The following is a 25,699-nucleotide window of genomic DNA, read 5'->3' as shown; positions in this document are numbered from 1 at the left end:
TCTGCTAACTCCGCCCCTCTCTTCCATGGAGTGATGAGCAGACCATAGACATATAAACACTGACACAATGGCGGACAGCTCTCAGCTCACTCAGGGCGGGTCTAAGGTAAGATGGACTTGTCAATCAACAATCGTGGGAGTCTGTACATAACTACGTCATTCTGACAGGGCCCTCAGAACAGCCTGATTTGAGAGAGGGGATTTTAAAATAGGGATTTAAAAAAAAAAACACTGGGTGGATTTTTATCATTATAGGATGGATGTGTACACGCACTTCCAACACACATTTGTGTTCAAACAACTTGAAAAGTGAATTTAGCATCCGATGACCCCTTTAATGACTGATTTCAGTGACAGATTTTACATGGCAGATGCATAATAGATAAATTTTATTGCGCTATAAATTTTATCCATTTAAATAAAACACTGCAAGTTTTGTAATGAGAGAGAGTTATGGTATCACATGCACCAATACATTAGTCAATTTTGACTTTGTTGACTGTATGATTTATGGTGAACTGTGATGCTTTTTGCGGCTGATTTATTTTTTTTGTTCTCATTGTTTCCTCCCTCTATCATAAAAAGAAAAAAAAAACTTTAAATAATAGAAAGTTGAAATCTAAAGTTAAAGGAGTCAGCAATTTCAAACAATCCCTCTGTGGCATCCAATTAGATCCTTTTCAGCAACAGACCTAAAACTGTTACTCTGCATCAGCAAAATGAGGTGCAGTTTTCTTACTGTGGTGCCCACAGAAATCAATTAACACTCTTAGTTGTACCTCTTTGACTGGCAGAAACTGAACTCATTCAAACCGATTATACCGCACTTAAACTGTTGAAGTCACTGCTAATGATGTCAGTGCTTATGAAGTCGTCATCTTTTTATATTTTCCCAATATCTATGATGTAACCCTGATGTCAAAATGGCTTACATCAGTAGCTGCTACAGTCCTAGTCTGGAAGCGAGGACAGAGTAGCCAGAAACCGCTTTGAGCTTCATAACGGGTGACAAATGCTGAGTCCTACTGTTTGGCTGTGTTCTGATTCACACGGCCCCTACACATTCACTGCTCCTCACATTTCTGTATAAATTCACTTCAACATATTTGTATAGTATGAAATCAAATTTAGATTCAGTCTTTTCTAACGTTTAAGAAAGCAGTTCAGGTAAGTGCTGAGTTGCGCGCAGCCACTGCCTCTTAAAACTCTTGGCTCAAGTGGGCTTTCGCTGATCTCCTTTTGATTGGCTACTGGCAGGAGGTGTCTGTCCTCACATAGACTTCTAGGTTCTTTAGATTTCCTGTCAATCAGCTGGGGTTGGTGGGATGGAACCTTCCTTCCACTGCTAAAATCCAGGTCTGAGTAATGGACCTAAGAGAGGAACTGAACTAACAGCTGCCCCGACTGTAATGGTTTATTTAGCATCACCTCAGGTTAAATGTAACCCTGCAAAAATCTGATAAAAGCCCCACGTCTCTCTTTATATTTCAACATGTGCATTAATGATTTAAGTCATGAGTGTAACTCATGTTGGAATTTCACCATGTACCTAATCCCAGATAATGGCATGCATGTAACTCAATCAGAGAGGATCCAGCACCAGACAGACTAGCCGCCTTGCTTCCTACACTCTTAAAAATAAAGGTCCTTTAGTGGCATCTGTGGTTATATGAAGACATACATTTGACATCCCGACTGCACAAAAGATTCTTTATAGTGGAAAGAGAGTCTTTAGAATATGAAATTCTTTAGATAAAATGTTCTTCACATTAAGAAAAAAAAAAGGTTATTTGAATGAAGGTTCCCTATAAGGTTCTTTGGAGAACCCAAAATGTTTCTTATGGCAACACTGCAATTTTATTTTTATTTTTATTTTTTGTGTATAGTACATTTTGTTCACATTTTATTGCTGTCAAATGATTAATCATATCCAAAATAAAAGTTTTTGTTTACATAATATATGTATGTGTACTGTGTATATTTATTATGTCTGCATAAATATACACAGTATATATTTTGAAAATATTTACATGTATATACATTTTTATATTAATATTTCTATATTATAAACAACATTTTTCTTAAATATATACATGCATTTGTTTGTATTTATATATACAATTGTGCCCTGGAGGCTGGTGCAGGATTGAGACAAGGAAGGCCTCCAGGGTGGATCAGGCAGTCCAGGGAGCCATGGTGGAGCAGGCAGTCCAGGGAGCCATGGTGGATCAGGCAGTCCAGGGAGCCATGGTGGAGCAGGCAGTCCAGGGAGCCATGGTGGAGCAGGCAGTCCAGGGAGCCATGGTGGAGCAGGCAGTCCAGGGAGACATGGCAGAGCAGGGAGCTCAGGGGGCCATGGCGGAGCAGGGAGCTCAGAGGCCTATGGCCGGAGCCATATAGCCCCTCCCAAAAAAAAATTCCTTGGGTGAAATCTCGGGTTCTCTGGCTGGCACTGGCTCTGGGCTTGACTCTGGATCTGAGGCCCACCGTGGGCCTGACGTCGGAACAGTGGCCCTCTCTGGGCCGAACTTAGGAACCGGACCCCTCTCTGGGCTGGACTTGGGAACAAGAGCCCTTTCTGTGCTGGACGTAGGAGCAGGAGCTCTCTCCGGGCCGGACCTGGGAACAGGACCCCCCTCTGGGCTGGACATGGGAACAGGAGCCCTCTCTGGGCTGAACGTGGGAGCAGGAGCCCTCTCTGGGCTGGATGTGTGAAAAGCAGCTCGCTCTCGACTTTGGTCAGGGGCTAGAGCCATCTCTTGACTCTGGTCAGGGGCTGAGAGTGCAGCGGCCGGTGGGCTTGACTGCTGAGTGGCCAGTGGGCTTGACTGTGTAGAGCTCGGGGTTTTAGGACTGAGGACTGAGACGGATCTTGGGACTGGAGTCAGGAAAAGGGAGGTCGAAAGGGCCCGACTGGGACATGGGGTCTGCCCGGTCAGACTTCCATCTACGGCCTCAGGGGTACCTCGGAGGTGACAGGTGGTCGAAACCCTTGCTTAGGTATGTGGGGGTTCCTGGAGTGGGGTGAGCTAGTGATGGATGGATGAGGAGACTTTAAATTCTCCTTTATTTAGTCTACTTCAAAATCGGAACCATTTAAATAGAGGACAAGATTAATCAGCTCGATCAAGGGAAAATCACACGTGGAGAGATCGCAGCGGATTGTATCTTCATCCAGCCCCAACTGAAAACAAGAACCGAGTGCAGCGTCGTGCCAGCTCACCCGGTTAGACCGCTCGAGGAAATCCTCCGCATACCTCTCCAAAGGCCGGCCACCTTGCCACAGGCACCACAACTGATCCTTAGCTTCTGTCATCCTTATCTTTGGTTAGTGGTCCGGTGTTCTGTCACACTATGCTACTGTGAGGAACAAGGAGACGTAGAAGTTAACACAAAACGAGTCTTTAATCATCCAAGAGTGTACACAGGGCAAGCAGGAACAAACGTGTAGCACAACATTTAGACACTGGACAGAAAGCAAGGGGCAGACCACACTATAAATACACAACTTAACAAGGAGATAACAAGACACACCTGAGACAAATGAAACTCACTAGGAGCAGGAACAGGAAGAACCAAATATGGGCACAATGGAGAAGGGAGAAACTAGGACATGGGGAGCAAAACGACAACAAAACAGGTCCATAACCCTGACACACACACACAAAAAACGATATTTTGGTTGCAATTAGTCGTTTGATAGCACTAATATATTTGTATATGGTCTACAATAATATATATATATATATATATATATATATATATATATATATATATATATATATATATATATATATATATATATATATATATATATCTATATATATATATATATATATATATCTATCTCTCTCTCTCTCTCTATCATACAGTATACACAGAAACTCAACGCTCTTCACAACAACCTGATAAAAAGAGTTTGGTTTAACAAAGAAATTGCAACAGAATTACATTACTATTGTACAGCAGACATTAAAAAACACATAAAAATATTGATTCGAAATATATAAATTTATAATAAATTTATATATGCAGACCTGCAGACTTCATATTAAATCAGTCTTTTTGCGCTTTAATAATCATAGGCCCTAGTCCATGTTGGACTTTAGTTTGCATAACCCTGCTTTTGATTTTTGTTCAATTTCTGTGACATTCCATGTTATAATATAAATTCTATTTTTATAACTGGATTCTGAGATTCTGTCCACATTTTCCATTGCAGAAATCCAAGGGCCTTAGACATGCTGACCTTGAGTTCAAATGAAGATATCTTACAAGGTAGCATAATCATGTTATGTGTGTGCCCATGATGCCTTAAAATGCTGCCTACGCAGTTTTTGGAAGAGCTGTTGGGTCTTTTTATAGGTCTGCACAGGTGGTGTATGCGTATGTGGCCTAGAAAGTGTAAAAAAAAAAAAAAAGATAACAGAACTAAAAGTTGGTTAAATATTGACGTAGAATGTACAAGATTTATAATATACGGACTGCGGATTAAAACAGGGTCTAGACTTTAATCAGAGAGTGAGGCGTGATTTTGAGGAAGGAAGCAGCTTGCGGATCAGATGAGCCGAGGGACGGTTTGGCTCAGTGACAGATGGGAAACATTAGGGCTCCTCTAATCCTTTCAACATTGACACCAGAGTGTGAGAGGGGTAACTCACACCCACAGCGCCTGATACCAACGCACAAAGCAGAAGACCTTATGCAGAATATCTCTTAAAGCTACCGAAAGAGCAGAAGTGCTGCATGGGTCAATGACCTGCTCTATTTGAATAGAGAGCGTTCAGCGCAGCGTTATACACACACTGGAGGCAGAATTAATGCAATTCTATCAAGGGGTCAAAGTTTTGGGGTTAGCATGACCCAGTTAGCCCCTGGTGGTAGATGTTGTAACTACACCATAAGGTTGCAAAAAGCATTTTCTTTGCTGAATACCATTCAAAAGTTATTCAATCTGATAAAATCAAACTTTTTTTTTTGCAAGCAGCACATAAATCGCTGCTATATTATCACAATTCTATTATAGCAGATGATTTACCAGGGCCTGGTCCTTTTGGGGCCTGTTGAAAGCTAAGATATGCTATTTAGGCTATATTTTTCCCTGTCTCCTGCCTGTAATTTCACTGAGCAGAATCACTACTGAAAGTTTTGTGAATTTGCATGCTCCTCTAGTGCCATCAGCCAATAATCAGGTTATATTCATATTACTGTGGCTTCTGTCTGTCTATTGGCCTATCTATTTATCTATCTATCTGTTATTCTTTCTGTCTGTCTATCTACCATGTTGTCTCTTTGTCTGCTGTTCTGTCTGTCTTTCTATCATTCTGTCAGTCTGCTTTTCTGTCATTTTGTCTTTCTCTGTTGTTCTGTCTGCTTGTCTGTCTATCATTCGGTCTGTCTGTCTGTGATGTTGTCTCTCTGTTTGTCGTCCTGTCTGCTGGTCTGCCATTCTGTCTGTCTTTCAGTTTGCCTGTCTGTCATTCTGTCAGACTGTCTATCGTTCTGTCTTTGTCGTTTTGCCTGTTGTTCTGTCTCTCTGTATGCCTGTCTATTGTTCTATATGTCTGTCTGTCTATCATTCTTTTTATCTCATCCTGTCTTTCTGTTGTTCTGTCTGTCTATTGTTGAATCTGTTTTTCTATCTATCATTCTGTCGTTCTATCTGTGGTCATATCTTTTTTTTAAATTATTATTATTATTTTTTAAAAATTGCGATTCTGTACTTTGTTTGTTACCTTAATTTAAAAGAACACTCCACTTTATTTGGAAATAGGCTCATTTTACAACTCCCCTAGAGATAAACAGTTGAGTTTTACCGTTTTTGAATCCATTCAGCCGATCTCCGTGTCTGGCGGTAGCAGAAACCTGAAAGTAGTCCCCAGCTATATCATAACTAGTTACCTAGCTGGGGACTACTTTCAGGCGCTGCGTAATATAACTGCGCCTGCTGCACTTATGGTACGGCAGCAAATTTCCTTGATTATTACACTGGAACGAGAGTATAGTTCCTTGCCATATCAGCCTAGAAACTCGCAACTTTTAATTTTCTGTCGGTCTTAGCGCACGATGTAACTACAGAAGAGTCAAGTTTTAAATAGGAAAATTATCAAAACTCTTTAGTCATTTTTCAGCGAGATGCTAATGGTCTAATCCGATTCAATAATCTATGCTAAGCTAAAAGTGCTATCGCCAGACCCGGAGATCGGCTGAATGGATTCAAAAATGGTAAAACTCAACTGTTTAGCTCTAGGGGAGTTGTAAAATGAGCCTATTTCCAAAACAAGTGGAGTGTTCCTTTAAATTCAGTTGAAGGAAATAAGTAACTGCCATGATTGGTAATGCTAATGGATAGATTCTCCAGATATTGTAGACCTTCTTGATTGTTATCTACAGAGGAAGTCCTTAATATGATCAGCCACATTACCTTCTGGACTGACCCTGCCTGCACCTCACTGGACCACTTCTCTCTCACTGTCAGGTGTTAGTGGATGTGATGTAAGAAGCTGCTGGTTAATCTTTCATGAATCATCTCCTGTAAAGGAAACCGTAGCAATTGAGCCTACTTTACCACCCTTCCTGATTATATCTTAGCATGAGCTGTAATTTAATTTTTACATTTCTGCTGAAGAGAAGGGACCATACTGATTCAGTTTTCCTCCTCGGATTTTTGATGGTTTTGGATGAATTCACATGAATTAAATTTTTCATCAGGCATCATCCTTCTCCTAGAGGGATTTTACTACTGTAAGATATTTTATGAATGCTAGTAAATAATGAAATGCATTTGAATTATTTAATTTATCATCGGCCGTGCTTATTTTTATGTGGAGTCCCATGTTCACTCATTCTTGGAACATGAAGCTTAAAGATTATCTGTCCAGCGAGGACGCAAGTCATTTAGATTAAGAGTAATCTGATTGCATAGTAGGTACAAATTATAGCATAAAGGGCCACACAAGTGCGGTAACAGCCGGCCTTTGTAAGCCCCATCTCTCAGATGATTGGTCAGCGATGGATTACTAACTCGGAGATAATTATGCGGGTAAATCCCAAATCCTGAATACACAGCAGCTGTACGGACAAACATGGCTTTTTTCGTGTGCTGTTATGATATTGAAAATACTCTCAGCCCCTTTCTCCTCTCCCTCTGTGTGGTATGATTGTAAATCGTTTATGACTGCTAATCCAGTTGCTTTTTCAGTACACAAATATGAATGATATTGCACTATGCCTCATCCTATAATTAAATGCCCTATTCCTGACCCCCTAGTAAAATACTGGGAAAACAAAGTTGAGGAGATTTGGCCGTGCATTATCTGATAACAGAAAGTATTTATTTATTACTTATTTCGCAATGTTGAGTAATTGTGTAATCAAATTGAGGGCTAAATTTGCCCCTTTTTCCATTTTTGTTTTTTCACTGTTTTTATTGCAAAATTGCTTTGTCTTAGTTAAAAAAAATAAATAAATATCTGCAGCCCAATCAGCATTGACATAGCATGACTTAAATCAAGTAATTGATGTTCTTTTCTAGACAAACTTTAATTAAGAATTTTTGGTTAAATATTGTTTTCCCTCCTCTGGGCTCTTTGCATTGCCGCAATTTAAGTCTGTTGATAAAGTGCACCTTGTCCTGTCTTTGGACCGTTTTTAATAATTCATTTGTCATCTTGGTTTACAGCACGTATAGTCAGGCCAGGTTCATTAGGATGTCCCACAGCAAGATGAGTCGAACTTAAAAACCTTTTCTCCTTCAGAAAACCAGCCTGCTTCTCCTGATTTCTTTCTCACCCAAAAAAACACTGGTGTCGTCTGAAAAATGTTCTGCTGCCAGACTCATTTAGTGGTCAGTCTGACCAAGCAAATTTCCACCTCCAGCCAAAGAATCTGTCAGGCGTGCCGTCTCACTAGTAGAACACTGTGTTATGAGCATTTATCTTTCCGTGTCAGGGTTCAAATACTTCTGTGACCATTCTAATTTGTTTATGGTTTCTATAGAAAAGACATTTAAAAATGTCTAAATCTGACTGATTTGCTAATGAATCATTCAGACCAATTTTTGTGATTCAGTATGCATGATTAAATGAAATTGCAGACTTGAATGATTGACTCCATAAATTAGCTCAATATGGAAAAGTAGAAAGAAAGCGAGACATGCTGGTGACCAATTTTGGCTTTTTCCCCCACTCGCATAGCATCTGAATTATTTTGAAGCAAAACATAAAAGCAGAAAAATATATTTAATAATGATCATTTCAATGACTGCTACCTCCTTCCTTAATTTTCATGACTTTTTTAGGCTTGAAAAACGCATGACTGTTTTGTGTTTTTTGTATTTGTGATGATGCAGGTGTGCTTATGCATCTTTCCTCCTTCACCCCCAGCTCTTCAACCCCAGTTACAGGAAGTGCCACTAATGCGAGGAACCGTCCCCTTACGTGCTTTCAAATAGGGCTTTTCTTTACGCTGAAGGGCAAAAGGAGACATTTTTCTCCTCGTTTGGCTCAGTGAGAGAGCTGACAGCCTGGTTCTGTCAGGCGATGAACTGTCAGGTAGAGTCTTTCCTCGTTTTTTTTGCTCATAGAGCATGTGGCTCTTATTCATCGGTAATGGCATCACGTTCTTCTCCTGTCTAAGCAGCCTGTGAGCTTCAGGGCTAAATACAATGACCTTGACCTGTATCAGGCTCTTTGGCAGAGCAGCCACACTACTATGCTCTGATCTGTGACCAAATAAACATGCATAAGCTATTAGCATATGTTATTTACTTTTTGCATTACAGTACTTGCAAGGGCAATTACAATTACAATTGTTATGCTATTTTACTCTTTAAAAAAAAAAAAAAAAAAAAAAAAATGGACTAATTCAGCCCAAACTAAACCTACAGACTCCATTTAATTTTAATTTATTGATAATTAATTTTTCAATGGGTGGTCACACTGACTAAGAGCAAAGTAACTTGGAATCATTGGATTGGATTGTTGACGAGGATATGGGTGTGTTCCAGTGACCATGGACGTAAAATGCATGTAAATTTGTCTCCCGTAGTTTTTTGGGAAAGTGTGTCCACATAGAGGTTTTTAAGGGCCAGTGTGAATAAATCTAGATTTAAATTCAAAGAGACAGGATAGTCTGTGCATGACCTGATGTTTTTATTCGTATCCAGAATTAGAACGTGAACATGGAGCACTCAACACTCTTACGCAACGCAGGTTTCATTCATTCGCGAAGCCTGAGGGCACTCTCACGCAGAAAGTCCAAAACAGACTCCTAGAAGTAATAACTTATGAAGTGCCTGGAAATCCCTTATATGGACAAAGGCATCCAGATATCACTGTATAAACTGAATAAAAAGCTGATGAAACGTGAAGACATTAAACACTTGATTTCGACAATATACTGCATGTTTTATGTGTGTTTTTAAAGTCATCTTCAGGTAATAAAGTATATTAATAATAAAATATTATAGAACAAAAATGATTGGTTATTGTCCAGCAGTGTATTTGATTTCTTAGCCAATTAAAAATAAGAAATAAGAGAAATAAAACTTGTCAATAAAAAAAGGTATTAGCACATTTGACATTTCTGTCCCCCTCACTTTTAAAATGATGGCTACGCCCCTGCCAGTGGTGATGTAGAATAACCACAGTTGTCACCACAGACCTTATTTCAGGCTTTTAGACAGAAATTAATTAAAAAATCAACTGACTGAGGATGATGTCCTAAAATGCTAACTCATTTCTGGCAAAAATGCATGATCCTCGCAGCACTCTCTTCATCTGTCAGTCAACTGTGATACTGCAAAAATCATTTTTTGACAAAGTACTGGTACTTTTGACATTCTTAGTGCAGAAAACCTGTTAATGGCCCAATAGTTGATTCTCGTGCACAGAGAAATACACATACTAAGTGCCATGACTGGTCTAAATGTGTTTTTTTTTCTTTTTTTTTCTGCTTTGCAAACACTGCTGTTTTCCTCAGCAAATGCAGATCTAGCCTCTATAACAGCACAGCTTTCAACTTGCAAGTGTTTCTTCTCAGCTGCCTCGTATACCGTTGCATTTTCGTCAGCATCACCTTCTGCTCTAAATAGCTCAGCTATATTGACATTCATAAGCAATCGACGGATGCTGTCATCAAGGTGATGCCCTGCCTATGAAACACAACTCATCGGACACATATACCGTTACACGTTTGGCAGACGTGACTGCGATTGCAAGGGCACTCATGCTCTTTCAGCGGCTCTCTGTAATGGTACACTCTGATGGTTTGCATGCTGCTGCAGCGCACATGTGAATGCCGTAGGGACTTTAAGGGTAGAAATGTTTGTATCGCTCTGCTCTGGTTTCGAGGACTGAGGTGTGGTTGTTTTGTTGCGCTGGTGCTGGATGGGGAATCTGGTTTCAAGGGATTATAGCATCTTGATCCCCATCTAGATTGGTCATGGTCCGCAGGGCAGTTCATAAAGGATGCATTCTTGCATTGAAACGGATGCTGTGCAACAGTGTTTTAATTCCCATGTCTCTTATTCCCATAATTCACGTACATCTTTTATACATGTATGAAGTGTAGGATATATATATATATATATATATCATCTCTTTCTGGTATCCTTGTGCACATAATGTAGAAGTTACACAGTTTGTTTAAAAAAAAACAACTCTTGTTTGTTCTCTCTCCTTTAGATTTTATTGCATGAATCGGCTGCAAATGTTGTTTTTCTCAAACGTGCCAGCTAAAGTAGAACGAAGTCCAAATTAGTCAAACGCACCAGACACATTTTCAGACAGCGCAATGCGTCCGTACTTAGTCATAGAATTGGAGAAAAACACAAATTACACCGCTTTACCATCAAGCAGCTTGTGCCGGAGTTCCAGTATGTGACAGAGCCATGAAATACATACTTTGGGCCACAATGGAGTCACAGTTGAGTGAGTTTTACAGTAAGTCTGCAGTGAGAGGGTGAGATTACATGGAAATGGCATGTGTGGTGGTTTTTGTAAGCAGCGCATGAGCTGTGCCACTAAGTTGGCAGCATGGTACCCAAAAGCCTTCTGTGTGCCTCAGCCACTCAACTCACATTCAGTCATAGTGTTAGAAATGGAGAACCAGTTTGTACTTTTCCAAGAAATACAGGAACCACCTTGATTTTAATGAAGCTTAGTTTTTTCACTTGTTCTAGTTTTGTAATTTACATTTTTATTTCATTATTTAGTTTCATTTCAACTCCATTGTGGTGGTGTATAGAGCCAAAAATGTTAGAAATGTTAGATCAAAGTTCAAAATACAGGATTTATTTTAAAGGAGAAATTTTTGTAACACTATGCATTTATTTACGGTCACTTTAAGTTTAAGTTTAATGAATTCTTTATGAATAAAATACATTTTTTGAAAAGTAAAATAAAATCTTTCTGACCCCAAACCTTTGAATGTAATGTAGATCTGGGAACAGCTGTGTGGGCATGTACAGGCCTGTACCCTATTTTCTCTCTTACTCTAATTTTGTCTTTCTTGTTTGCAATATGCATCCTCTACTGATCTAAGTCTCACAGCCCCTCTTTTTTATTTCTGTCTCTTTCACTCTATTTTTCCATCTTTTCTTCAGTGCCCTCTTCACTCTCTCTGTCTGTCTCTTTCTTCGACAGCTTGTCTCTCCATGGATCTCTTTGATAATGAGTGGTAAATACAGTCAAGTCTCATCACCGTTATTTATAGTCTGTCTGAGTGTGTGTGTGTGTGTGTGTGTGTGTGTGTGTGCGCGCTCATGTGCGTGTGACTGCCCATGCGATAGCCTATTTTATTTTCTCATTGATCATTTAGTTTTTGTTCAGTGATATGCTGTCTGTTTTATAGGTCTGAATTGCTGTTATCAAGTGAAAATCATTACATGTGTTTGCAAAGGTGTGCTTGACAGACGTGTTTTATGTACAGACTCAATTATTTTAATGTATTTCTTTGTTTCTGACTGTTTACCTGAAATATTAAATGACAAAATGGCGATATTTAATTGAACAGCACAGCTGTTTTCAACATAGATGTTACATGAGCACCAAATCAGCATATTAAAATGATTTCTGAAGGATCATGTGACACTGAAGACTGACGTAACGACTGCTAAAAATTCAGGCCATCACAGGAATAAATTACAAAACTCTTATTTTAAATCGCAATAGTATTTCACAATATTACTGTTTTTACTACTTCTTTTCCATAACATTTCTTTGGTGCATTGTGGTATTAGAAACTGTTTGCTAGGTGGAAGAAATTCCAACTAGGCCAATATATGAGGCAAATTATGAATTTCCCTGCTTTTATTATTGTTACGAAACACAGATCAAACTGTTCCTTCACTGGTAGTTTGTTTGTAAGTGACATTTTGTGTAGGAAATGAAAAAAATTAGATTCTGCAGCTCTTTCATAACACTATCTTTCATTACAACACTTGTTGGAGAGGAGAAATCCAATAAGTTTGGTGAATTATAATTTTTCACACTGCTCATGCTCAGTTTCCAATTAGGGAAGTTGAAAATACCGGTACCAAGTTAAATATATAAAAAAATCTCAATACAACACTTTTTGGGCAGAAACATCCAATAAAAGAGGTGAATTATGAATGTTCTGCTTTGAGTTACTGCTGTGAAGCTGAGACAGATAATGTAAGAGGAAATGTTCCTTCCCTCATAGTTTCTTCGTGTGCTGAATCTGAGAGGTCACTCATCAGGAACGCAGGCTGGGTGTAACCGGCGGAGCAGGTGCAGTGATACCAGACCCCTTTGTAAGCAGATTTACCTCTTGTATTTCCACACGCTTCAGCATTGTGAAAGACCCCCATCAACACAACTAATGCCGATCCGATGCTCCACTAAACTACTATCTGTTCTGTCAGCTTTTGACAGCGCCACAAGGTCAAACGCAAGCCGACATGTCTGCTGAGTTCACAATCTTATCAGCGCAAGAATTTTCCATACAAAACTGCTCATAGTGGATTGGCGTAAATGGCTATATAATATCCACGTGCCCTGGTCAAAGGCACATTGAGGACATCTGTGAACAGCTTAGCAATTGAGACTCTCCAGTCCTCACCTGACACTGCTGTAAGCTGCCGACCCTCCATTAACAGACCACTTCCTGTCCAGATGTTACACATGTGCGTGCCAAGCCCTCCCTGCATGTGACAGACGCACACGGAGTGGAAAACTTTCACATTCATGTACTTTTTCTGTGTCTCTACTAAGATCTTCCAGTGAAAGGCATTAGCGCGGAATTAGGCTGCAGAAACACGTCCGTGGTTTTTCCATCTGTGAGATTTTAGCTGTGGGTTTCGTAATGGGCCGTAAGTTTGAAATGGGCACGGCTGACCGCGTGTGACACGAGTGTCTCTCCATCTTTACGATTCCTGAGAGAGCTTTGAAGTAATCTCTTACTTTTCTGATGTGCTTTCTAGCATTTGCACCGTGTCATAATCAGGTGCAGTGTGAAAAGCTAAAAATTTGATATTTAATATACAATTTGGAGTGAAATATTTGGTCACACTTTATATTAGGTGGCCTTAACTACATGTACTTACATCAGAAAATAAGTACAATGTACTTATTGTGGTCATATTGTATTTTAAAACACTTTTGCTGCTGTTGAGGTGGGATACGGGTAAGGTTAAGGACAGGTTTGGTGGTATGGGTAGGTTTAAGGGTGGGTTAAGGTGTAAGGGATGGGTCAACAGAGTAATTAGAAATGTAATTACAGAAATTAATTACAGATGTAATTACAAATAGGTATTTTTAAAAATATAAGTACAATGTAAAAACATGTATGTACACAATAAGTGCATTGTATCAAATGATTAATTTAAATGTAAGTACACAGTAGTTAAGGCCACCTAATATAAAGTGGGACCAAATATTTTTTTTTTTAAAAATGGCCAATCAGTTTTATTGCACAAATTTTATGTTCAAGTGTCCAGATATGCAGACCTTTTTCAGTTTTTGATGTATGATTGTTTATGTATTAAACTATTGGAAAATGCAAAATGCCTTATGAATATTTTAACTATAATCAAGTTGTTTCTTGGTGTTGAATATATTGTGTTTTAGAATTTGCAATTAGAGATGAATATCATAGCAGTGAATGCTGATGAATGCATGCTATTGCTAATGCATTACATTTTAAAGTTCCAGTGACGCATACTTTGCAAGGATTCAATGATTTAAATAGGATTAACTAATAAAATACCCTGCAAAAACAGAGCATTTCTGATGGACTTTTTTGCTGTTTATAGACACATAGTGTTGTATCAGAGACAAGTGTGATTTCCCAGGACATCTGTTTTAGATTCTGACTTTTTATGTGTAGTATTCCAAAAAAAAGAAAAAGCTTATATCCATCTTTTTCTCCTTCTTTCTCTATTTTCTATCTTCTCTCTCTGTCTCTCTCTCACTGTCTGTGGTCTCTAGATGAAGAGTGATTTTTAGTTACTGTTTCTATTTTTATTCCACTCCCACAACCTGGCATAGAACTCAATATCTGGGTAAAGCTGGTAATTAAGCCCAAACTGTTATAGAAGCTAAGGGTGCCAAAGCATTAACATTTACCTTCTGTGGCTCTTAAATATTGCTTGTAGTATATTCGTCAGCACCTGCCCACACAAAGGTCACCCATCCAAACTCTGTGCCAAGGGCCACAAACCATTATACTTCAGACATGTGTTTAGTGTTGATTCCTGATTCTTTGTTGAACCACAGACATGCCTCTGTTTGGATATTATCATCTCTAAACAACGTGTAGGTGTAAACTCACTTTTTTCATGGTTCCCTATGATCCTTTCTCTCTTTTTTGAGATGAGTATTTCCCCCCATGTACATTCTATGAGTGCATTGCAACACAACTAGATCACCCCCATTATAATCAGCAAAGCTGTCTAGACTGGAAGCACCAATTCTGTCTTATCGTGTCACAACGTGAAGCGCCTTCACTTAATAAATGGACTCTAGCTACTCTACATAGAAAGATACTACGGGTATACTGCTCTGTATGAGATATAATCACATGAGTGTATAGTACGAGATTTAATCACATGATTATTCGCATGACACAGCTGATTGGTTTCTTTTCACATCAGCAGGTGCATTCAAATACTCATCCAGTGCTTGCTGTAGCAGTTGCAGAATCCCTCCACCTTCCCCAGCTCCACCTGTCTAGATCTGCTACGGAGTGATTTCATGTATGTTATATATAGGGGCTATTTCATATGTTATATGTGCAGCAGCGTGACTGTGGATGTATTGGCAGAAGCAAATCTCGTTCCATGGCAGGAGCGTAGCAGATCTACTCTGCCAAGACCAAACGCATTAACATTGCCATGTATATTACCAGTGTGTAGAAGTGTGCTCTTTTTTTTCCTTTTTTCTCTTTTGATGTATTTTTTTTGCATCAGGTGTCTCCCTTTATTACCGTTTGCTTGACTGGACTGACCTCTGAGCACCTGATTAACTTCCTGTTGTCTGACAGGATCTCACCATTGATTGCACGTGTCACGTGCACAGCTCTCCATCTTAAAACTGAGGGAGGAGAGCAGTTTGGGGTGGGAGTGTGTTTCATTGACTCTAACATGAAAACAAGAGTTTCCTCAGCTAGCGGTCTCACCTTTGCCCTCAGGCATCCATCTGACATGACCACAGCTTGACACCTATCATATCGCATTTGTTTTAAAGCAATAATCACCTGACCTTTAGGAGTTATATCTATGGAGTGCAAGAGAAATAGAGACAGGTTAATAGTATGTGGATGTCTTGGGAATGATTTGAGGGTATGAAATGTTCAAGAAAGGATAACTACAAAGAATGTGCAATGAAATGAACACGCTAATCAGTCAAAGCTCTGCCAACATCACATTCTGCATGCTAATATAATGCATTTGCAATGAATGTTCTCACGCTATTTTAAACCTCTCAGTCTGTCATATCTTGCACCAAAATTTGCATTTGCTCTGCTGCTTGGTTTAATGAGTAAGTGACGCTTTGAATTTTGATACGCATTTAGACAATTTCACGCAAAGTTCAACTGTATCCTAGAACAATCAAGTGTTTACCTAAGAAACAAAGCCTTTTGACCTGTTTTGAATTGTCCACTTCAGTCTGTTTTTCTCTGTACTGGAGTGCTGTTATGGATGTTTTGTGGAAATTCAGTATCGGGATCAAAGCACTCTTTATTTTTACCCTGTGTGTTAAATGCATTTTCCAGAAAGACCTGTCAGAAAAATGTCTGAGAAATGTTTGCACTTGTCACACAGTCAAACTGCTTCATAAATTTCAAAAGGCCACTTTCATGAAGTCATTGTGTTCCACTGATCAGTCACATTGATAACGTTTTATAGTTCTTGTGCTGCTGCTTTGATCTATGATCTGATTCAACATTACTGCATTTATGGCCTTCCTATTATATATGGAAAGGACACGGCATTTAATAAGCAGTTCATTATTTTCTAGTACTAAATTATGTATTGTCTTGATTAAATTATAAATCTGGTTCAGTTCAGTTTTGTCTGTTGTGTGATTCAGTTCAGGTGATTCAAGAGATTCACATCACATGTTATTTTGTACAGGCTTGTGACAAACCATTTGACAGCAAATTTTATATATAAAGGCAAGCAGTTTTACAAAAATGTTCCTGCACAGTAGCTTGAGTTTGCAAAAGATTTTATATTTGTTAAAAAAATAAATAGAGCTTCCACATCAGATTCCAAATCACATCAGAATTGTGAGATTAAAAAATTGCAATTACCTTTTTCTGTGACATAAACATGAGCAGTCATTTTCTTACTTTTTAAAAATGTTTATTGTGGAATAACACACACATAGTATGCCCCATTCTATTTTTAAAAAGCAGTATGCAGTGCAAATTGTGCAGCAAGTTTGCGTTCCAAGTGTTTGCACATTGATGTGACGGTGTTTGAGATGACACTGGAGGAAAGTAGAAGACCCTGGTTGGTTGATTAGTTGACCACTAAATGAACAGATGTGTCTGTGATGTGAACTGAGCATCACAGGCGGCTTACTTCCTCCAAACCCCAGGACACAAATCATGCAACATATCTGGAAACTCTGCCTGCGAATACAGGTCACCAAAACCACTGCAGCTTCTCTCTCTTTTTTTCTCACTGGCCTCATTTCCACCACAAAGTAGAGCAAAGCTCAAGCTTAAGTAATAGCAGGGAGTTAGAGAAATAGATTCACAATATTGAAAGAAAGTGATTAACATCAGAGATTTCCACTTACAGTTTTTCTTTCTCTAAATACAATAGATTCTTGAGAAAGTGTTAATGTTAAGGAATGGAGAAGAGCTGAATGGCCTGAGAGGCAGAGGAAGTTCGAGGAAGTTTATCTGCAGGGATTAGAGTGTGCAGCTGCCCACAGAGATTACGGAGACAGTGTCAGGAGGATTACAGGACAGAGACCCAAACATGGACTCCATGTGTGCAGCCTTTATACTTGCATCCATGTCTGGGTCATTTCACCCTAAAATCAAAAGGAAGAAACAAGAAATTTTATTTTGCTTCAATAAAAATGAATTTATATTGTGAAATTGTCATGGTAATTAAGTATATTTGCCGTGCAATCCTGCAACTGTAATATGAAGAAGAAAAAAAAAACATTAATAATACCAAATTTTTATATAGAGAAACTACAGAAAGAATTAGGGTAAACGTACCTGTTAATCTCACCAAAATCTACATTGAGACATTTTTAAGGCAGAAGATATTGAATAAATTACATGTAATGTTTATTAAAATGACGATTTTGCTGAATAAATAATCTAGTTCATACATATTTTAATATGAACAACTATTATTAACAATATCTACGAAATTATACTTTCTTACTGATGTAACACTGAAGCTGTTTTATTTTCATAGTCGTGCACCCTTTAAGCTCACCTTAAAATAATATGAAATCTTTAAAAATCACAGCAGTGTAAAACCACAGACCAGCAATAAACTGGCAATTTATAATATTATGGATGTAAAAGTACAAGCCAGTAAAGCCTGTGAAGTAATATATTAGCATAGCACACAATCTTATACAGCTAGTCAGCTAACTGTGTTCTGTAGCATCTGCGCTGTGTTGCTAAAACTATCTTTTGGATCTAATGTAATTATTTCCCACATACAAGTTCCAGGTTATAATATGCAAAAGTTTAAACATTAATCTCTTAATTTTACAGTAAGTATTGAAATTTACCTAAAATAAAGGCTTAAACGTCAAAAAAAAAAAACACACATTTATGGGGCTCCTCTTTTGGTGAAAGTTTTTAGACAGCTTTCAAACTGGCAACAGTGTCAACACATGGAGACCCGTATCTCAGCGTGAAATGATCTGATTGACTTGAAATTTATAGGAGGTGTATAGTAACAAACATATCAATTGGTTAAGACGTCAAGTAGGATAATAAATTATTTTTTTCTTTTTATAATCTGAGCTCAAAAATGAAAGTGTGCTTAATGGGTATGTGAGGTTAATAGGTACATTTATCCTAGATATTTTAAATACCATTTTAAATTGCAAAACCACTGCATAAATATTGCAGAAATAGATACGTTTTTATATATTTTAGTATTATTTAATATATTTTTGTTGGGACGTTTTTTTTACATTTGAATAAAATGAAAACCAAAAGAATTTCAAATCACGTGAGCCAATATTTTATTCACAATAGAACATAATTACATTTACATTTATTCATTTAGCTGACGCTTTTATCCAAAGCGACTTACAATTGCTATATATGTCAGAGGTCGCACACCTCTGGAGCAACTAGGGGGTTAAGTGTCTTGCTCAGGGACACATTGGTGTCTCACAGTGGATTCGAACCCGGGTCTCTCACACCAAAGGCATGCGTCTTATCCACTGCGCCATCACCACCCAGATAACCTAGCAAATGTTTAAACTGAGAAATGTTTACAATTTTATGTACAAAATGAGCTCATTTCAAATTTGATGCCTGTTATAGGTCTCAAAATAGTTGTGACGGGGGCATGTTTACCATGGTGTAGCATCTCCTCTTCTTTTCAAAACAGTTTGAAGATGTCTGGGCATCGAGGTTATGAATTTCGGTGTTGGAATTTGGTCCCATTCTTCCCTGATATAGGTTTCTGAAGAGTTTGTGGTTGTCTTTTGACGTATTTTTCATTTAATGATCCGCCAAATGTTCTCGATAGGTGAAAGATCTGGACTGCAGGCAGCCAATTCAGCACCCGGACTCTACTACAAAGCCATGTGGCTATAATAGCTGCAGTATGTGGTTTTGCATTGTCCTGCTGAAATACACATCGTCTGGAGGGGAGCATATGTTGCTCTAAAACCTTTTTATATCCTTTGTGTTCATAGTGCCTTCCAAAACATGAAAGCTGCCCATACCGTATGCACATATGCACCCCCATACCATCAGAGATGCTGGCTTTTGAACTGAACGCTTATAACACGCTGGAAGGTCTCCCTCCTCTTTAACCCGGAGGACAAAGGCGTCCATGATTTCCAACAAGAATGTCAAATTTGGACTCGTCTGACCATAGAACAAATTTCCACTTTGAAACATTCCATATTAAATGAGCCTTGGCCCACAGGACACGACGGCACTTCAGGGCCATGTTCATATATGGCTTCCTTTATACATGATAGAGCTTTAGTTGGAATCTGCAGATGGCATGGCGGATTGTTTACTGACAGTGGTTTCTGGAAGTATTCCTGGGCCCATTTAGTAATGTCAATGACTGAATCATGCCGATTAGTGATGCAGTGTCGTCTGAGGGCCCGAAGACCACGGGTATCCAACAAAGGTCTTCGGCCTTGTCCCTTACGCACAGAGATTTCTTTGTTTTTTCTGAATCTTTTGATGTTATGCACTGTAGATGATGAGATTTGCAAAGCCTATTCAATTTGACATTGAGGAACGTTGTTTTTAAAGTATTCCACAATTCTTTTTTACGCACTTTTTCACAGATTGGAGAGCCTCTTTACTTCTGAGAGACTCTGCCACTCTAAAACATCCTTTTTATAGCTAATCATGTTACAGACCTGATGTCAATTAACTTCATTAGTTGCTAGATGTTCTCCCAGCTGAATCTTTTCAAAATGTCTTGCTTTTTCAGCCCTTTGTTGCCCCCGTGCCAACATTTTTGAGACCTGTAGCAGGCAGGAGAAGAAAGAAATGAGAAAAGACAAAAGATAATTAGCAAGACTCAGTCAAATGACTCCGTAATAAGTCCAGACACAATATTATAATAATAATAATAATAATAATAATGATAATAATAATGATAATGATGATAATATAATAATGTCATAAATAATATCCAATCTGGAAAAAAAGAAATGTAGACATGTTTTCATGAGATTCACCTGGCTGAGCTTAGCAGCAATCTATCTCTTCTCACATTCATGTACACACGCATACGTGTGCACAGTGATGCATATTTCATCCCCAGTATGCCCTCAAAAGTGGAGCTAACTCAACTGCTATCTTTATGCTCCTTTTTCCTCTATCATCCAGCCCAGGAAGCCTCCAGCCGTGGCATTAGTGACGACTGGGTAGATATGCAGTTTTTGCAATTTTCAGATTAAAGAGATCACCGTTTCCCAGAGCGCAACACTCCCCTTTTGCAGCTATCCATTACGCCGGCCATTCAGTTGTAGTGCATGAGAGGTCAAGGCTCGGGAGGGAGGTTTTATGTAATTTATCCAGTCTTACAGACCCCCAAGACACACAATAGCGGTTTTGGCGTCTGCTGCCACTGACAGGAATAAGTCCTTCGTAGCTGCTTGTGCCCCCCTGGGCTGACTGTCTTCACATTGGTTGTGTAAGAACCGTGGGCATGAGGTATGCAAGTCGGGTCTCTTACCAAAGGCAACAGATGGGCACAGGAGGTCAGTCCGTAGCTCTGTGCCCGTTCCACAAGTGGGGAAGCTTGGCTTGAGCGTGCGGAGGGGAGGAGTCAGAGCTCAGGGAGATGAGAACATTCAGCCACCCGTGTAGCCCACACAAGTGCTCCAGACATCCACACTCACACACGTTTTTGGTTCTCTACCTTGGTGGTTTTATAGGATGTAAACTCTCCCCACCTTTTTTTCCAAAAAGCTCTGTGTGGGGTAATGCAGAATTCAGAAGGTGAGTCATCACCAATCCTGGTTTGCATTAAACATTTTCTGCATTTCAACCCCTCATCTCTTTGTTGTCCCACAGGTATGAAGACTCCCTTGAGCCCCACCCAGCTGATAGAAAATGGACAACTGTGTTTCTCCGTCCCGGGCTGCGTGGAGGTAAAGGATCCCAGCGACTCCAACATAGACATGCAGCTCCAGCAGGAGAAGAAGAAGCTGCTCTATTCGCTCTGTGAAGTCTGCAACATCCAACTGCATTCGGCTGCGCAGGCCCAGGTCCACTACAACGGAAAGTCTCACCTCAAGAGGGTCAAACAGTTGAATAATGGAGAGCTGCCCACGGCGAGCATCAGCTCGGCTCCTGCTCCTCTGCACTCTCTCAGCAGCAGCAGTCAAGGTAAGACCTCTGAAACCCAGACGAGAGAATCCTATGATGCTTTGAGATGACATGCTTTTTTGTGCAGGCGTAAACCGCTCTGATGGTAATGCGCCCCGAGTTAGCGTTTGACTCGGAGGGCCCAACTTGTCATTTCATGTGGCATTTTTAAAGAGTTGTTCTTATTCAAGCCATAGTTCACCCATAAATGATTATTCTGTCGTCATTTCCTTACCCTCATGTCATTTCCAAATCCGTTTGACTATCTTTTGAGAAATACAAAAGGAGATTTTTTTTTTTTTTTTTTTTTTTAAAGAATATCCTGGCAAGTTTTGGGGATGTCAAATTCCAAAAATGACAAAAGGCCATCATAAAAAGGATCATGAACATAGTCTACTTCTACATATTCACTCTTATTTCCAGTCTTCTTAAAGCCATGTGATTCGTTTGTGTAAGGAACAGACTGACATTAAAGTTGTTATTCACTGAAAATTTGATTGAATGATTTTTGGGAACTAATCGCTTATTTTGAGTAATTTTTTAAAGATTTATTTTTGTCATTTTTGCATTTATTACGATAGGAAATTGTAGAGGAGAGAGGAAGTGAAGTGAGAGAGAGGGAGGTGGGATCAGGAAAGTCCTCAAACCGGGATTCGAACTCGGGACGCCCATAACGCAGCGTCGTCACATGTCGGCGCACTGCCCACTAGGCTATCAACGCTGACGAGTCAAACTTTTTTAATGAATCAGTTGTTCCAGTTCACAGAACCAACTGGGGTGTACTTTGAATTCAATGGTGTGGCGTAACATTCTGATATATTGTTGAACAATGGTTTTGGGAAACACCTCTGAATGATTTGTTCTTGAATTTTGATCTCAAATTTGAACTCAAATTCTGCCCCTGGAAATAGCATAACCGAGACGTGCATCATCTTTGTAACCTCTTGGGTGTCTTTGACAAATTCCTGAAGTATGCTTCTCACATGGGCCTTCGAGGATAACGTGTCGCTTTAACAGGCCTGTGGTGGTGCTGGCATGTGTTACTGGTGCAAATGGCAGCACCTGCACTTGACCAGTAAGTGACAATTTATCAGTGTTCACAGTCTATTTGCAAAACAAAGCTATTTGCACTGTTGAGACTAAAGATGAACCTGTATTAACAGCTCATTCAGTTTGAGTAGGAACCACATGCATGCCAGGTTACCTTTTATATTTAAACATACACGCTCTTGTTTTTCAAGTTACCTGGGAAACTGTCTGGGTTGCATTGGTGTAAGATGGGCAGAGGAAGCGTGAGAAGTTGGTGCTGGACTGGCAGGCGAGACTCTGGCTGCCAGCGCAGTGTCAGAGCGGTGGTGACCAAACTTTCATTAGATTGGTGGAAAAGTAGCATATAGCCTTCAGACATTAGACAGACTGGGTTAGAATCCATGGGAAAATTGTTGCCTCTTTTGAAGGGGCGGCCAGAGCAAAATGGAAATTTTTATTCAGTTTGAAGAGCTTAGTGCTATTAGAAGGTCTACTATGTCATAGTGAATTTCATGACTTTATGAATGCTGGTAAAATAATCTGTGTGCTTTCCCTCATGAAGAATCCCAGATATGATTTTTCCCACCATGACGTAACTCTACTATTAAACATAAAAATTGTATGTCACCAATTTTTGGCCGCATACACGCAGTCAGTTTGGGGAATTAAAGAAATCTTTAAAAGTTGCCTAAATTATCATTCTGTTTGTCTACAGAAGTGTTCATTCTTGTGCTTGTGGTGGTTGCAGCTGTAAACTAGAAACATGAATGTTAGGCCATGTCACGTGACCATTCATGCAGGTACAACCATAGATATGTATGGGTAGATGCCACATTATTTAGATGGCGGATGCGTCTGCGTGCTTGGAGCAAGATCATGGGTACACAATATCTTGGATAATAATAATGAGCATGATGTTACTGTTTACACGGTCGTCTAAACTAAAACAGGGTCTGCAGCATTTTCAAAAGTCTGTTTTCAACCTCGAAAATGCCGGAGTAGTGTAAACAATAGGCATAACCGTAGAAAAAGTTATTAGTTTTAAGACGAAAACACACAAGTGGAAACGGGGCCTAAGTTTGACATTTGTCACAAGAAATCAGAGGTCCGGTAGGGGTGGAAATTTGTCCAAATTTCTATTTATCAAAGAATCCAAAACAAATTTTTGTTTCTACAAAAATAGTAAGCAGCACAACTATTTTCAGAAAAACAAGTACTCAACTGTAACATGATTAAATCTGGTGGTAGAACCTACTGGTGAAAAGTCGGATATTAAAAACTATTAATGTAAAGACACTTATGTTTCATTTTTTTTTCCTAGCAACTTGGATAGCTCTTAGTATCCAAAATAGTAATGTCATTGCAAGTAGTTGTTCAGTTCAGTTCTGTACAGACTGTGCAGATTTCATATACAGTTGTCACTACCTGAACTTTTCCATAGTTAATTTGGTTAAGAAATGCAGTTTCCACTCTGGTAAATAACCAAGCTCAGTAGAAATATGACAAGCATATTGACTTTATCTATAACGTGATGTAAGTGCATAGTTTGTGAGTGTGTCATCAAGTTTTCCACATGTTAGATTATGTTTGGCTGGTGTTATGCACGTCAGCCCACATGTGCGTGTCGATGTGAGAATGTGAGAGTGATATATTTTTTTTTACTATATGAGTGTGTGAAAAGCAGAGGTGATGTTTGATCTGCCCCGCACAGCTGCTGCTCCTGCAGGGATTCTGGGAGTGAAAGCTCACGTGTTTTCATCTTTCTCTCTCTGTGGGAGAGCATCTCTGGTGCTCCATGGAGCTTCAATAAACAGCAATAAGAGCTGCAGGGGCTAGTGCATTTGGGCAGTCATCTGTAAACGCCTTAACTGCCATTTTAAAAGACTAGGTTAGCTAGGACTAGGCCAAAGAGCCAAAGAAACTCAATATTTTCAGATTTATGCAATATTTTGCAATTTTATGAGATTTGCTATGTATTTCGATAGGCTTTTTTCTGCCTGGAAATCATTTTTGTTTACATAATATATGCATGTGTACTGTGTTTGTTTATTATAAAGACACGCATTCAGTATATATTTTGAAAATATTTACGTGTGTGTGTGTATTTTTACATTATATAAATATTTAATATGTAAATTTAAATATGCATGTGTTTGTATTTATATACTAAATATACACAGTGCATACTCATATAATATGTAAACAAAAACTTTTATTTTGGATGTGATTAATTGAGATTAATCGTTTGACAGCACTAATATAACATTAAAAAATCTCTTTTGCTGTGTTTGTAAAATGAATTCATTGAGCGTTTGTGATTGAGGCCGTTTGAGTTGGACAGTGCCTCACGCTGCAGGGGGTGTCAGTGGCTCTGAATCTTTAAGCAGGCTGCTCATTATTTGCTGTAGTCTGAGCTGGACATATGTAATTACAGCAGGGAGGATGTGCTGCGCTTTACTGCAGTGTCCTGTTGACTGACTGTAGATCAGTTCTGCTCAAAGCTGTGCTCGCTTCTCACATCTGTGCGCTGACTTTGGATTATTGAGTGCGTTTCTGCCAACATGGCACTTCATTTGCTTACTATATACTGAGTACATTTCTATAGTCTATGTGTGTGAAAGTGCAAGTGTGTGTGTGACTGTAGGCCTACATGTGGATCACATTCTTGTTGTGGTCAGAGCAGTGGTGTCCACTAGATGGCAGTGCTATCATCTTTAAAAGAGACATTCTCATCATTGTGACTTGTTCATTGCAGATGAAGATGCTAGTTTTTTTTAACAAAGATTAATAATGTTTGTAAACATTAATTAAAAAACAAAAAGCCAGACTTTGAGTTCATTCCTGGCAGACTCATATTTCCAAGTCCTGTTCCTTTTCACCTTTATTTCCTTTACACTTCTATTGATAAGGTGGCCAAAGAATGACTAATGACATGAATAAGCCAAGCAAATTCACTCTTCCTGTACTTTGAGTCATCATGGTTTACTCATGTCTGCTCTGATTCTGTCTGAAGTACCTCAGATTAAAACAAACATAACATTCACAGCTGAGTGTGGCTCGAATGTAATTTTTCCCCCCGTCATATGCGTCACACATTTTTTTTGGAGGGGGGGGGGTTATATTGTTAACAGCAAAAATACTTAAC

At 39.1% G+C, this 25,699-nt stretch overlaps 1 protein-coding gene across 1 annotated transcript in view; it reads left to right on the top strand.

Annotated features, from left to right (window-relative positions):
• znf385b (zinc finger protein 385B) overlaps positions 1–25,699 on the top strand; it is a 124,517-nt gene that overhangs the window by 5,738 nt on the left and 93,080 nt on the right. The window contains exon 2 of the mRNA XM_079426936.1: positions 21,232–21,546. Coding sequence (XP_079283062.1) covers positions 21,234–21,546 — 313 coding nt within the window. The 5' untranslated portion in view covers positions 21,232–21,233. The remainder of the gene's footprint in view (positions 1–21,231; positions 21,547–25,699) is intronic.

The sequence above is a fragment of the Barbus barbus genome, assembly GCF_936440315.1.
Source record: "Barbus barbus genome assembly, chromosome: 10".
Taxonomy (NCBI): Eukaryota; Metazoa; Chordata; class Actinopteri; order Cypriniformes; family Cyprinidae; genus Barbus; species Barbus barbus.
Note: the sequence above shows the minus strand (reverse complement) of the source record. Positions and strands in the feature narration are given on the sequence as shown.